Source organism: Rhinolophus sinicus, linkage group LG06 (assembly GCF_036562045.2).
Source record: "Rhinolophus sinicus isolate RSC01 linkage group LG06, ASM3656204v1, whole genome shotgun sequence".
Classification (NCBI taxonomy): domain Eukaryota; kingdom Metazoa; phylum Chordata; class Mammalia; order Chiroptera; family Rhinolophidae; genus Rhinolophus; species Rhinolophus sinicus.
The window spans coordinates 18106323-18121413 of record NC_133756.1 but is presented as its reverse complement, the minus strand read 5'-3'; the positions used below and the strand labels follow the sequence as shown (position 1 = coordinate 18121413).

The window sequence follows — 15091 nt, the reverse complement described above, 5'->3', positions numbered from 1 at the left end:
GTGTCATTTTTCTGTTCCATGGTCCTATTCACGATACCGCATTACATTAGATTGTTGTATCTCTTTATGTTCCTCTTGGCTAGTTTCTTAGATTTTCCTTATTTTTGATAACTTTTACAGTTTTGAGCAGTTCAGACCTTAAGAGACTCCCATATCGCTCAGGAAACTACCAAAAGTAGAATCTAGAGGAAGGTAAGTGGCATTTCAAATCCTGACTCTGCACTAACTAGCTGTGTGATATTTTTAAGTTTCCTTCCTTGTTGAATAGGGATAATACTTCTCTACTTTGGCTGTTAGGACAATCATGTAAGATAATGGCAGAGAAGGCCCAATTACCAACATTAGTTGTGGAGATAACTAAATTATCACGCCAAAATTAAACTATATGCAATATATATACATATATATGAAGACAATTTTTAAAAATGTTTGTTATTGAAGAAAGAGGACGCTTCTTAGGAAAAAAACTGGAAGAAATCTAACTTTCCTTCTCTTTTGGCCGTTCAAGTAAAGGGTTTCACCCGCTTCTAGCCGTGGAGCAACCAGGACAGCGTACTTCTTGCTTCTGCCATCCTCACTTCAGCCAGACTGGGCTTCTCTTTGCGCGTGTGCAAGGCCCGCCCCACCCCGGAAGTTAACCGTTGTCGAAATATCAAGTATTTAAATCCTCCGGATTCTGATCCCGGAGCGCCAGTGGCGCACTCATTTCTTCAAGGAGGCTTGGAATTGGTCGAGCGCGGGACCGATGCAGGGTGCTGATTGGCTAGCGCAACAGCACGTCGCGGAGACAGTGCGTGACTCCTCCTACCCCGCCCCTGTTTCCTGATGGGTCGGGTTTCTGACCAGTCAGCTGGCGCGGCGCGAGCTTCGGTTTCACGGGCTTGTGTTTGCCGCCTTTGTTCCCGCGACCCTAACGTCCCAGGGCGGAGTTGGCGGAGGCGCTCCTTGGAGCCGATCTGTGTTCCTGCCCACCAAACAGACCCCGGCTCGGCGGAGGTTGTGGTCAGTGGGCCTTTGTGTTTCGATTTCCACTGAGAGGCAGCAGCGGGGCCCGGGAAAGAACGGTGAGCAACATTCAGGGCCTTCTAGGGGGTTCAGCGCCCCGGCAGCCTGGGCTAATGACGTGAAGGGGAAATAGTGGGAGGAATAAGCGGACCACGAATTTCTTGGACGTCATTTTTGCGTAGATATGCGAAAGAGGTTTTCAGTCAATAACGTGCCATTTATAGTTTTCACTGTAAATATTTGTTGAAGACTGAAACCCTGTGTGCTCGTTCTTGCATTCCTCACATTGTCTAGCTCAGATAGCTACATAGGAGGAGATCAGTTAATGTTTGAAGTTCGTGGTCTACTGTAAGTAATGTGAAAACAAGAAAGTGTGAAAATGCTGTGTATGAACACAGGCGGTAGTAGCATCACCCTTGTATCTAGGAGATGGTTTCATAGAGGAAGTGACATTCGAGTTGGATTGTGAAGGATGATGTGGGTATTCCAAGTAAAGGGAACACAACCTGTGCAAAGATACTCAAACTCGGGGAATGCAAGTAGTTCATTTTGATTCGAATGTAGGATGAGTGGATAAGGGATAAATAAGATTGGATAATAGGGTGGGGCCAGATTGTGATGGTTTTTTATTCTGTATATAAAGAAGAGCCATCAACTTTTTAAGCAGGAGAATAATTACATCAGATTTATATAGAAATACCCTGCCAGCAGCACTGTGGGGACTTTTCACTAAATCTGGTGAGAGTTGATGAAGTAGAGAACTAAGGTAGTGGAGATGGAAAGACAGAATTTTTATGGGGGAAGAGGGAAGGAGAGGTAAGAATCACTTGGTGGTTTCCATTTGATACACGGTGATGCCATTATCCAAGGAGAATATGTTTTGCTAGGTATAGGTATTGTGTGCTTTTAGTTTCACTAGTTTTAATTGCTTCCATGATGCTGTCAGAATAAGCTGTTCCACGTGTATTGTTTTAAAATGAGAAATGGATCAACATTATCTTTTTACCCTAAGGCATGAAGGAAGACAAGACATATATGGAGTTTTAAGACTCTTCTGTTTAATGAAGAAAAATGGCACTTTATATACTAACTAGAGTTACAGTTATCAAGCTGCATATCATTACCCATGACAACCAGGTGGCATAGAAGGGCTTTAGAGTTTTAAACCTGCATCCATAGAAGTTGCATGAAGTCCAGGTATCTCCAACAGGGACTTTTTAGTCAGGTTTACAAGGGCACTTTCAGTAGGATTTTGTTCTTGTAAATATTTCCAGCCTCAGACTTTATCTAAAAATCTTTTCTGAATAACTTCTGCACCTGCATTAATAACTCTTTCCTCCCTTATCTTACTTCAGACAATCCTTTTTTGCTAGAATTGAAATGGAATGTACAGGGCTTAAAGAACTTGATATAGGAAATACTGAACTATACAGAAAGGACTTCGAGGTCTGTATTTTGCTTTGATAATATTTAGATGGAGACAGCCAGCGGGCAATTAGAAATATGAGTTTTAAACTCAGAAGAGAGGTGGAAGCTGAAAGTTTGCCGTGTACAGATGGGTGCGGAAGCAATGGGAGTGGATAAGAATCCCTAGAGGAGGGCATGTGGAGCCACAAACACCACTGATCTTGCACTGATACAAGTCAGTTTGTGGGGATGCAGTGTTTATCTTCCATCTTCACAAGGTTGAAGATTCGTTGACTTCATTATAGACCCAATAAATATCTAGCCTCAATTGTTCCTATTTGCTGCTTTGTGGTTTTTTGAATATTATGGGGCTTTTGGTCAAAATCTCATATATTAAATACTACCTGCCCTACCCAGCTCATTTAATTGATACAGTGATCTTGGGGGCTGAATCTGTGCTTTCCTTAATGAAAAGATATATTGGTAGGTTTTGCTGCCAAGAATAAATGTTAACAATAATTTATAGGCACAATAGCTATAAAGTATGAAAATGATCAAAACCCACATCCATTTTATCTTATTAATCTATAGATGAAGAAACTTTATATAACCTAATTTGTATGTAATTTGTTAATATGTGGTTAAATCATGTTTCTTATTTTTTGTGTTTTACCACTCAGTAATATTTTTGTCTTTAGGATACTGAGCACTTGAAATTGAATAAATTATTCACCAACTATCATGGAGACTCCGTATCCTCTTGCAGGGCCGCAGATGAATACCAGGTATAGAAATATTTTTACAAAATTTTTTTTCACAGTTGCTTACCTAACTTGGGAAGGTAGATTGGAATAGAAGAAAAAAAACTTTAGAATCAGGAAAATCTGCGTCCATATCGCAGCTCTCCCACTTATTAGGTGAGTGACCTTGATCAAGTTAATTAACGTCTCTAAGCCTCAGTTTCCTCATCTCTAAATTGGGGATAATAATGTATTTAACAGAAGATTATTTTGAAGGGTTAAGTAAGATTACTAAACTAAAGGGTCTGGTACATAGAAGGCACTCCGTGGTAAATTTTAGTCTTATTCCCTCATTCCCTTATTTTAGTTTCATAGGGAACCGTTTTATTGATGGAAAATAGTTCTTGAACTCTTAAGGCTAAAAATTATATACATATTTATTTACATCTGAGACAATTGGGAAAGTGGTTGGGTTGGTTGGGTTCCTTCTTCTAAACTAATTCCTTGATGGGAAAAATTTCACATTGGATATGCCAAGTATCCTTAAGTGTCCCTAAGTCTTTTCTTATGCAGAGTAGGAAGGAGGAGCTTGCCACCTGTCTCCTAATTTTCTCAGTCTGTCAGTACTGTGGGAACCAGGCAAATTGGCTTGTGTTGTCTCTTTGGATCATTTCTTATTCTTTTTTTTCCCCTAGGGAAGAACAATTAATGGTGACATGTGAATGTGTGGGTTTTTTTTCTGAATTAGAATTGCATCCATGAGTTACCTTTATTCTCTGTATTGTTTTCTTTGTGCCAGATGTTCTTGATGAAGACAATGGGAAATATGACCCAAAGAGGCTATCATATTTCTTTTGCTTAATTTTGGCCCTTCTGTTCTACTGCCACCTCTTATTCTTTGAAAATTTGTCAACTTCTGTTCTTCTCTTTTCAAATTTATCATTGGGTCAAATTTATTCCTTACATTCTAGGTAGGATAATATACATTACACCCATGTGATTTAAACTGATTATTGCTGGTATATTCAATTCTAGTTTTTTGTTTTGTTTTACTCATATTTTTTACTCTAGTTTTTTGTTTGTTTTTTTAACTGAAACCTTGGGTTTTCAGTAATGTATAGGCTTTAGGGCAGCAGTTCTGAATTATTTTGGGGTTACAGAATGCTTTGAGTATCTGATAGCCGTGAATCTCATTTCCTAAGAAAAAGCACTTATATACATACATGAAAAGTTTTACATCCAATTTAAGGGTGTTTGTGTCTCCCCTGCCTCCAAAGTCTACCTGTATACCTTAGAATAAGAAAAAGACTAGTAACAGCATTTATTGAAATCTTGCTGCGCCAGGTGTGTTGCATGCATTATTTATTTATTTATTTATTTTAAGTGTGTTTTTCCAGGACCCATTAACTCCAAGTCAAGTAGTTGTTTCAACCTAGTTGTGGAGGGTGCAGCTCACAGTGGCCCATGTGGGGATCAAACCGGCAACCTTGTTAAGACCACCGCACTCTAACCAACTGAACTAACTGACTGGCCCCCTGCATGCATTATTCTTAATTAACCTTCACAACACCTATGATATATAAATACTATTATCCCTCTCTTTTTTTGAAATGAGGAAACTGTAGCATAGAGTGATTAACCAACCCAAAGTTATTCAGTTGTTAAGTGGTATAGCCAGGATTTAAACCTGTATGACTTCTATTCTATACTGCAAGGAAGTAAACCTGAAGTAGTGTAGGTTGGGTTTTAAAGATATTATGGCCTGCTGAGAGCACAAAGAAACAGCTAACACTGAGCACTTACAATAAGCCAGGAATTTTTTAAAGCACTTTACATATATTGACTAATTTAATATTCATTATAACTACCCAGAGATGCTGATATAATCCCGTTTAATAGATGAGGAAACTGAGGTACAGAAACATTAACTTCATTAAGGTCACACGACTAGCAAATTGAAGCCAGGTTTCAAACCTAAACAGTTGATCTCCAGATTTTTTGCTTTTAACCCCTACACCATATTGCCTCTCACCAATCGGTAAATGACAAATATATTAGACATAGAGACATAGATAAACTGACAGTTTGTCACTCACTAGCTTTGTGACCTTGACCAAATTTCTTAGTCTCAGACTATGTCCTTATTTCAAAACAGGGAGATTAAAAATTCCTTCCGATACAGGGTGGCAGGATAGCTCAGTTGGTTAAAGTGCAGTGCTCTTAACAACAAGGTTGCCAGTTCAATCCCCGCATGGGCCACTATGAGCTGCGCCCTCCACAACTAGATTGAAACAACTACTTGACTTGGAGCTGATGGGTCCTGGAAAAACACACTTAAAATAAAATTTTAAAAAAGGTTAAAAAAAAGAATTCCTTCCTATAGATATGAGCTCAAATTAGACAAGGATTTGAAAGCACACAGCTAGGAATGTGATAGAGCCAGAATTTGAACCGAAGCTCTAAAGCACTATACCATTGAGCTTCTAGAAGTATGAACTTTGAAATTCAGATTCAAATCCCAGCTCTGCTACTTAATTGCTGTGTGAAGTTAGGAAAGTTATAGTTTGTTATCTATAAAGTAGACAATAAAGTGTTTCTGCATCAGTTTTAGTGAGAAATATTGTGTATGTAAAGTGCTCAGTAGAATGCCTCATAACATAGGTGATCAGTAACGTGGAGCTAGTATTTTAGTTAAGAAACTAAATCAGATGATACATGAAAATAAGATATAGAACAAGGTATTCTTAGTGCATGATGTGATAAATGTTCTTTCAGTTCAACTATTTAACAATGCCACCATGTAAGTACATGGTTGTAGGTAGCTCACTGTCAGAGCTTTCTTGCTTTAATTACATGCAACTCTGGCTAATATTTTCTCCTCAGTCCTTTTCATTGTTTTTTTCCTTATTGTGGTTTTCTCATGTTACTTATGTAAATTAAAAACTTTGCGATGGTACCTTTTATGATTTAATATTGAAACCTTTACACTGCTCCTGGGATCTTTGTTGAGAATTATTTATAAGATGTCCTTTTTATGCTTCAATAATTAAACTTATGTGATAGGTCCCAAGATACCAATTTTGGAAATACTGAAAAATGAAGACTATTAAAGTTTTTGTGCTTTTCATAATTTTATTAGGTATTATCAAACAATTATCTAGAAATTAGTTCTGAGTGATAGATTTTAGTTTTAAATTTAAATGTAAATCCATGGTTTATACCCGTTTTTCTATTACTTAAAAAGGATTTCATAGGATTACTATTCCAGTTTTTTTAAAAAGCTTGTGTGTATATAAATTTATGTATGCATAAGGAAAAAAGGACAGGAAAAAATTGTACCTAAATTTTGAGTGCTTATTCTCTTGATAGTAAAGTTACAAGTGATTTTTTCTTTTATTTTTTAAAAGTATTTTCAACTCTTCTAAAATTGCAAAAGTAATCTGAAAAGCTCCATCATTAAAGTTAAACTATTTCTTATAAAATTTCTACTAAGTTTGCTTTTCATTGTGCTTTGATTTGTTTTTGTTTGTTTGTTTGTTTGTTTGTTTTTTAAGGTTTCCTTCAAGCAGGATGGTACCTTTTTACTTTCCTCCATCAAAATGTGCACTTTGGAACCCAATGCCAATTGGAGATTTCATCTACTTACATCTTAATTACTACAGGTATAAGATGTTTCTCTTTTTAAATCAAACCAGTATAAACAGGAATCAAAAGAATGTATAAGGCAAAATTGATTGCTATGATTATTATTATTTTTTGTTTTGCTTTCCTATTCAGAATCTTCCCTCAGACAAACTAATCCCTTCTGCTGCTGCTTAAATCTGGTCCTCATGCTTTTGAGAAATAATCTTACTTTCACAGTTAAAATATTCTGTAAACCTAAAGTTCCAAGTATTATAAGAATTCAAAAGAGACAAAAATAATAAAAATTGAAAGGGTTTTTCATGCTTCAGTATGATGTCTTTATAGAGCATTGAGAAGATTGAACTGATTTTGAGTGAAGACCGTAGAAGGAATATAAAATATTATGGTTATGCCAGACATAGAAATTTCTGTCTTGAAAGAAAGACATAGAAACTTAGGCTTAAAGTAATAGAAAATAAAGATGCATTGAGATTTTTTTATATGAGGGAGCTACTTGTTAAAAGCGGAATTCTAAGAATGGATCACAGTGGGGAGAGCCTAGAGTCAGCCTAGCTGCAAGATGGTTTTCTGTAATCTAAGAAACATAGATTTATGCCATAGTGGTTTAAGATGCTATAACTGGAGTCAGACTGCCTAGAGGGTCAACCTGATTCTACCACTTCTTATTTATGTGACCTCAGTAAAAGAGCCCAGGATCAGTTTCCTTATTTATAAAATAAGATAATGATACTCATTTCATAGTATTCTTGTGAGGATTGTGAGACAGACTCTATAAAGTAGCAGTTGGCACAGAACCAGGAACAAAGTGTCAAATGGTAGCTACTATAAGGGCTTAGATCAGTGTAGCAATATTGGGATCAAAAGGAAAGAATGAAACAAGGTGCTCTTTGAAGAAACATTAAAGAAACAGTTGATAGCATTTGATGATCTGAATAGAGGGACTAAAGGAAAGATACAAGTCAAAAAGTATTTAAGTTCTAAACCAGTTGGCAGAGAAAGGTGATAGCATTGATAGAAACAGAGTCTTGTAGAAGTTCAACTATTAGGTTGGTGCAAAAGTAATTGTGGTTTAAGAGGTTAAAAACAATTGCAAAAGCTGCAGTTACTTTTGCACCAACCTAATAATATTTGTCATACTTGTTCATTCTTTTCTTCATGTCTCTTAAACTATCTTTTATATTTTCTATTGTTATTTTTCTGTGCCATATTTTGAGTAATTGCTTCAACTGTAATTTTCTTTTTAGCTGTGCTTAGTTGCCATCTATTTTGTTAGTTTAGGTTTTTTAAATGTGGAAGTATACTGTATATATGAAAGATTGTTTATAACATATTTGTACAGCTTATAGAATAAGAATAAACATTTGTGTACCTGTTCCCAGTTAATGATATAATCCATTGAGTTTTTTATTGATTATATTTTTTAATTCTACAAGTTTTTTGTGGTTCTTTTTCAACATTGCCTATTCTTTTTTGATCATATCTTGTTCCTTGCTCATACTTTAAGAGTCCCTTTTATATTTCTTTAAACATTTGAATCATTTATTTATATTCTCTATTCATTAATGCTAGTATCTGAAGTCCATAGACAATATGTAAACAAATGGGTATGATTATTTCAATCAAACTTTATTTACAGAAACAATAGGCTGGACTCAGTTTCTCGATTCCTGCTCTGGTTCATAAAATGAAGCACATGGCTGGGAGAACAACTATAACTTCAGTGTCTGCCTATTGTAGTGCTGGTTTCCAAGCAGCTCTCCCTACTCCCCTAAGTCCCCCACCCCGACCACCACCTTTGACTTTAGGAGTTCCCAACAATAATCTTTGTACATTTTAAAAGATGTGTGTTATATTTTGGCAGCATTTCATGGCAGGAAGATTTTTTAGGATGTTGATCCACTAGATTTCTAAAAATTATTTTTATTTTTCAGAAATCCAAAGGTTGTGGTAACTGAAAAGACCATCCGACTTGCTTGTCGTCATGCTAAACAGAATAAAATAAACACATCATGCTTTTTACTTGGTTCTCTCACAGTAGATGAAGGTAATACACTTAAAACATACTTTTATGCCTATAAAGAACTTATGTTTACCGAGTCAGCCAATTATTGTAATATACTTTGTGCTAATTTTCTTTGCTGTCTACCAAGGTTATGAAGATGTGTAAAACTTGACATTACCCATTATAGGCTTCACAGTCTGGTCAGGTGGAAGAATGTATATTCAAGTCATTTAGTATATTATTAGTATGAACACAATGTTTTGCTATAATGTATGCTTGCTTGGTTGATTTTACATTTTTAATTGGCATGCTACATAATAACTGCTATTTTTGATCTTCAGATGAAGAAAGTGTGATATTGACAGTAGATCGTTTTGATCCTGGTCGAGAAGTACCTGAATGCTTAGAAAGAATACCTACTGCTTCTCTTCCTGGGGACTTTGTGATTCCTTGCAAAGTTCATACTCAAGGACTTTGCTCAAGAGAAGTGATAGTTCATAATGCAGATGACTTCAGTTCAGCTTTTAAGGTGAGATTTGTTGATAACTTAATTATTCTTAATTCAATGCAAGAATCAAACTGTACTATGTCGTATTTTAATAAACCCATATTTAATAAGTATTCATAATAATTTCTGATTGAATGATTGTTGACCTAAAATGCAATTAAATGTGGTTTCTGAGGGCAGAAATCCTAGGTAGGTAATTTGGGTAGCATTTCAGAACAGGAAACAGTATGACCAGGAAAGTGTAAGATGTACTCAGGGTGATATTAAGGGTATAGGTTTTTGCTGGATTTGTGGGCACTTGGACTGAAGTATTAGTTTGGCCATAGTATGGAGAGCCTTGTCTGTTGAGCTAAGGAATTTGAACTTTGTCATATGGGCCATGTACAGTCACTGAAAGTTTTTGATAAGACTGGGGTAATTAATCTGATAGGACAGGCTGACTGAAGTCAGAGAGAGTAGTTAGGCCACTGCAATATTCAGGTGTGTGTTAGAGAGGGTTGTAGCCTGCAGTAGAGTGGTGGCAGTGAGACTAGACAGGACACAGTGGGCATGAGCAACTACAGAGGAAGAAGTTACTTGACAATTTGGGATAATAAGGAAAGACTCAAAGAGGATGGGTTTAGATTTTCTGAGACTTGAGTCAGAGTTAAAATTTACTTAGTTAATTTACAGAGTTAATCCATTTTTCCCCATGTAATAAATATTGCAAGTGACATTCTCCAATAAGAATTTGAAATACTGCTGAGACATCTAAGGTGGAAAGACCCTGTTTTCCCAAAAATAAGATTTAGCCCGACCATCAGCTCTAATGCATCTTTTGGAGGAATAATTAATGTAAGTATTATATTAACACTTAATTAAAAATTAATATAAGTAATACATTATACCTGGTCTTATATAAGACCTAGTCTTATATTAAAATATATAAAATTATATGAGACCGGGTCTTACTAACTTTTGTTCCAAAAGACGCCTTAAAACTGATGGTCCAGCTAGGTCTTATTTTCGGGGAAACACGGTATGTGATGAAGCTTGGTATAGTAAATCTTACTTGCTATGACAAAAATTCATCTAACCTTTTGGTCACATGCAAGAAATGAGATCATTGAAATGTTGTTAGTCCGAAATTGTTTAATTTTGTTAGTGCAAGATATACATGTGTATATCCACCAGTATGAAATAAAGCCTTTAGAGATGTGGACAAGTTTTAAAGTTTTAAAATAATTATATAATATTGATTCCTCAGGCTCTGCAGCACCATGTATGTAGCAAAGATTCCTTGGATTATGGTAAACTGCTTTCCCTAAGAGCTCATCTCACTTCCAGGGAAAGTTTGGACAATTTGGATTTTGACTTGCATTGGGCAGCAGTAACTCTAGCAAATACCTTTAAATGTACACCTGTGAAGCCCATCCCCATTATTCCAACAGCTCTGGCAAGAAATTTGAGCAGTCATCTGAATATTTCTCATGTTCAAGGTACCTATAAATATGGGTAAGTAAAAAGATCTATTCACCCAAACTGTTAAATATTGGTCCCATTAGTATATTTTCATGGTATCCATGTAATACGAAATAATTGTGCAGTCAGTTTACATGCCAGAGATCTGCAGTGGCTAGGTAAATAACCAAGGAAGGTGAAAAATGAAGTTGTTAATTTTTGCTGAACATAGTTTTCTTACAAAGAGTTGTGCACACCACCTCAAGAAAAATTAGTGGTAAAATTATATTAAGATTGGTTGTATTTTGTGATTTGAAAATATAAGGAGAAATTATCCTCTATATCATTTTGCCCTTTGTATTCTGCCTAGGTTTTAGGTTATCATCTTTTTGTCTGTGTCTTTCCCCTCTCCCCTGCTATAATCTGATTAATTATGAGTCTTAAAGAGGCTGGAGAATTTTTATATTATATGCAGATTTTAATTATGAATAATGAGCATTGCAGGTAGAGAAAGGAGATAAATAAAAATGTATAGTACTCTTGCTTACCAGACTGTCAGCCACTTGAGGGTGGAGTTTCCTCACATAGCTGGACTAGCATCCTTTCCAGCTTCCTATCACCACTCTTAGGTTCTTAGGAAATGTAAGCCAAATTGCATGCTTTCTGCTCCTCAGCAGGGCTACTTCCCTGAATCCTCATCCACTGTCTTTATCCATTGTCTACTGAGCTAGGTTAGACAATGTCAACACCCTGTGCTTCAAAGTCTAAGCAGTTCACTTTTGGCCATCTTTCTCGCTGGACTCCACCCTGGTTCCTGTTAGGTCTCTAGAGCCAAAAACGTTTGCCAAGGTACACTCAACTCCAAGTCCTGTCCTCTAAAAAAATGCCTCTTCAAAAATGGATAAGGAAAAGAGAGGATTTTCTTTTCAAAGGATCCGTAGGATAACAAGAATCATTCCATTCTGAGTCCCACATGCCAACCAGAACACCTTTCTGGTTGAAGTGGCACAAAAACAAGTGTTGTATATTCCCAAATCATGGAATGGGCAAACATGATGGTGATCAAAAAAATGTTTGAATTAAGTGGAACATTTTATTCTCTTGGAGTAATAAAATGCTTCTCAATTGGGACATGGGAATTTGTGGTAAAATTAACCAAAATATTAATTTGTTTTCCTTAGTACCCGTGCCCATCTACTAGTGAAGCATAATTTTATCTTTCTCTACATTGTCCTGTGATCCCTTGGCGTGCTAGTAGTTGTAACCCAGGATGTTCTATTGAATGGTTCTATTGAATGGCCCATTTCCCTTGTCCCTTCTTACCCATAATTATGTCTTAAATTTGTGACATTGGCCCTTTTCCTTGACCACATTCATTTGTTTACCCTAATATTTATTAGGATCAATTATGGAATAGGTATTGTGTTAGATTGTGGAATTAAATAGAGTTTTAAAAAGCATACTTACTGTCCATTAAATATATTATGTAAATATGATGTAGATAAAGATAATGGGGGTTTATATACAGTGCCGGAAAAGCAGGAAGGTGTGTCCAAATTGCCTGGGAAAATCATGGAAAGCCAGAGCTGGTTCTTTTAAAGAACAGGAATTTACCAGGTAGGCGAGGCAGAAGAGCATTTAAAACAGGTGCAAGTGTCATTGTTGATACATAAATCTCCTGCCAACTCAGGCTTAATCATCTTGTCACATGGTCTGATTAAATTCATTATCTTTGTATTTTAGGGTTATAGCCATAAAATACATTCTCAGTGGGACTATCAAGACTTTATATCACGAATGGCATTGTTTTTATTTTTGTATTTTAAAGCCATAACGATGAAGTTAACTCTGTACAATTCCACAGCAGTTATTCATATTCTTAGGACTTACTGTCAATAATAAACATAATAACAAAGTATAAATGTAGTATAATGTCCTTTTAGGGAATAGTGAACTTTTGGGTTCCAAAGTTCTTTGATAGTGGCTGGAGGAGTATAGTACAGGGAAGGTTGAATATTCCTTACCTAATTCAGATTCCTTCAGTGAGAAGTCAAATCTGTTGCATTTTTGTCAAGTCACCTGGGTACTTGAACACTTACAGTAATAGGAAAGTCACTTCTCCCAGGGAAACCTATTTGGTTCTGAAATTGTTAATCTTGATATTAATACTTTTGATTAAAATAAGTTGTTGACACTTTTAGAACAAAACTTTTTTAAAGGTTGTGTAATTTTCAATGACTATTTTAATAGAAATTTTAAGATATTGAATCTCTTTAATCTCTTCCTCTTACTGGAATCTTTTTTTTCCTTATAGTTTGAACTGTTTTCTTTGTGTGCATGTGTGTGAGAGAAAATATTCACTTGAATTATCTTCCCTGTCTAAAATGTGCTTCTTTAACACTCATATGATCTCTTTTAAAGGTAAAAAGAACATACTTTCAATTGTTTTTACATGAATGTCTTCTATTTAGATATCTTACCATGGATGAAACTCGCAAATTGTTACTTTTGCTGGAATCTGATCCTAAGGTTTATTCTCTACCATTAGTGGGAATGTAAGTGTCTCATTATTTATGAAAACCTTTTCAGTCACGTGTATTCAAATGTATGTGATAAGCATGTGAATTAATTGTACTGTGAATATATAATTAATATTTAGATCACCTAATGAAGCCTCAAAGGCCAATGATTAAGCTTTTTTCATTTTAACAGCAGAATCTGTTAAACAAAATTTTGTCCAATCTTAGGAAGAATGTCAGCACATAAAACAGATAAAGTTGAATTCTTCTGGTTGAAGTTGAAGCATTAGAGTCATGTTGCTTTAACCGTCTTTACTACCCACTGTCCTTAAGGCACCTTGAAGAACACAGGGCTAGAATAACACTGTTTAAAATTCACTGTCAGGCAATTTTCCAGAAATTCCCCTCAGAGTTAATGGCTTTCTCTTTAGAGTTAGTGGTTAATGATATTTAGACAGATTATTTAGACAGAAATTTATATTCCGTATTTATTGAGTGCTTATCATATGCATAGTATTATATTTGGTACTGTGTTGGGATTTAAAGCTCCGCAAGGAATTTATAATCAAGGTGAGGTGATAAAATATACAAATATTCACATGTAGAAAGATATATAATACTGAAGTACATGATTTGCTATGAAATGAGCAATATCGATAGTGAACACTGTCAGTACTTGTAAGAGAGATGATGGGGACATTTTCTTAGAGAAAGCAAACTTAAGCTGAACCTTTATGTGTTTGGATAATAGGAGGGAGGATTCTGGGGAAGGGGGAACCCATGTGAGGGAATAGTATGTACAAAATTAAAAAATGAGAATGTACAAATGTTCTGTGGATCATGAAATCTACTTACAGTCTGTTCGCTAGGCTCCTAGTATTGGTCTTCTGATGCTAAGTGAATATCTATTAAGAGCCCTCTGTGTTTCAGGCTACCTGTATATGTTACAGCATTTAATCCTCTCAATAACTATGGTTTTAGGCTGCTGACTTCATGCTTCCCTAATTCAGCCTATTCTTTTCAGTCCAAGCTAATTGATTGTAATTGATTCCTGCTTTCACCTCTATTGTGAATCATTTTCTCTCCCACCATTTTCCATTTTCCCTTCATCTCAGGCAGAAGAGGGGACCGATAAAGATCTCTCTATCTACATATCTATATCTATTCTCCCTCTTAATTATCAGCATGGTCTAGTGTTAATAGATTTCTTATTTATGACACTTTTAATATGTTGCTGGTGAATGCCAAAAATCTCACATATTATTCTGAGAACGTAATCTAAAGTATATTAAGTATTAATTTGTAAATGACTATAGTTTTTAATTTCTGCTTTTTCTTTTAGTTGGCTATCTGGCATTATACATATCTATAGTCCTCAGGTATGGGCTTGCTGCTTGCGGTACATGTTCAGTTCTTCTATTCAAGAAAGGCAAGTGATATTTTCTTCTATAGTATTTTATGTTGATCTTTACCTCATTCATATTTTATTGGTGTCATTTAAAATCCATGTGATGCTTTAACCTTTTATAATACTTATAAAGCAGAAGGACAAGTATGTGAAGAAAAAAACCTTACAATAACACCAGACCAAAAAAAGGTGAGGTTGCACTGTATTTGGAAATATGAAGGAATTTACTTTCCTAGCCATAGAGCTATATAACACAGAAGATACACTTTTTATGACTGGGATTCTGTTTTGTAAATAAAGAGATTTCATTTTCAGTGAAATGACTGAAATGAGTTTGAATTTGTTACCTTACAAATATTTAAATAAGTTACACAGTGCGACTGCTAGCACTCTAAGAAATATTTGAGATGAAATGTT

At 35.5% G+C, this 15091-nt stretch overlaps 1 protein-coding gene across 5 annotated transcripts in view; it reads left to right on the top strand.

Annotated features, from left to right (window-relative positions):
- STIL (STIL centriolar assembly protein) overlaps positions 1–15091 on the top strand; it is a 53545-nt gene that overhangs the window by 7336 nt on the left and 31118 nt on the right. For 3 of the 5 annotated variants that reach the window (XM_074334681.1, XM_074334680.1, XM_074334682.1), the window contains 9 exons: positions 121–192; positions 509–1064; positions 3111–3197; positions 6707–6814; positions 8729–8841; positions 9141–9328; positions 10554–10801; positions 13219–13302; positions 14609–14695. In XM_074334681.1, coding sequence (XP_074190782.1) covers positions 3154–3197; positions 6707–6814; positions 8729–8841; positions 9141–9328; positions 10554–10801; positions 13219–13302; positions 14609–14695 — 872 coding nt within the window. In that variant the 5' untranslated portion in view covers positions 121–192; positions 509–1064; positions 3111–3153. The remainder of the gene's footprint in view (positions 1–120; positions 193–508; positions 1065–3110; positions 3198–6706; positions 6815–8728; positions 8842–9140; positions 9329–10553; positions 10802–13218; positions 13303–14608; positions 14696–15091) is intronic. The other 2 variants (XM_019749411.2, XM_074334679.1) reach the window with 2 other exon arrangements.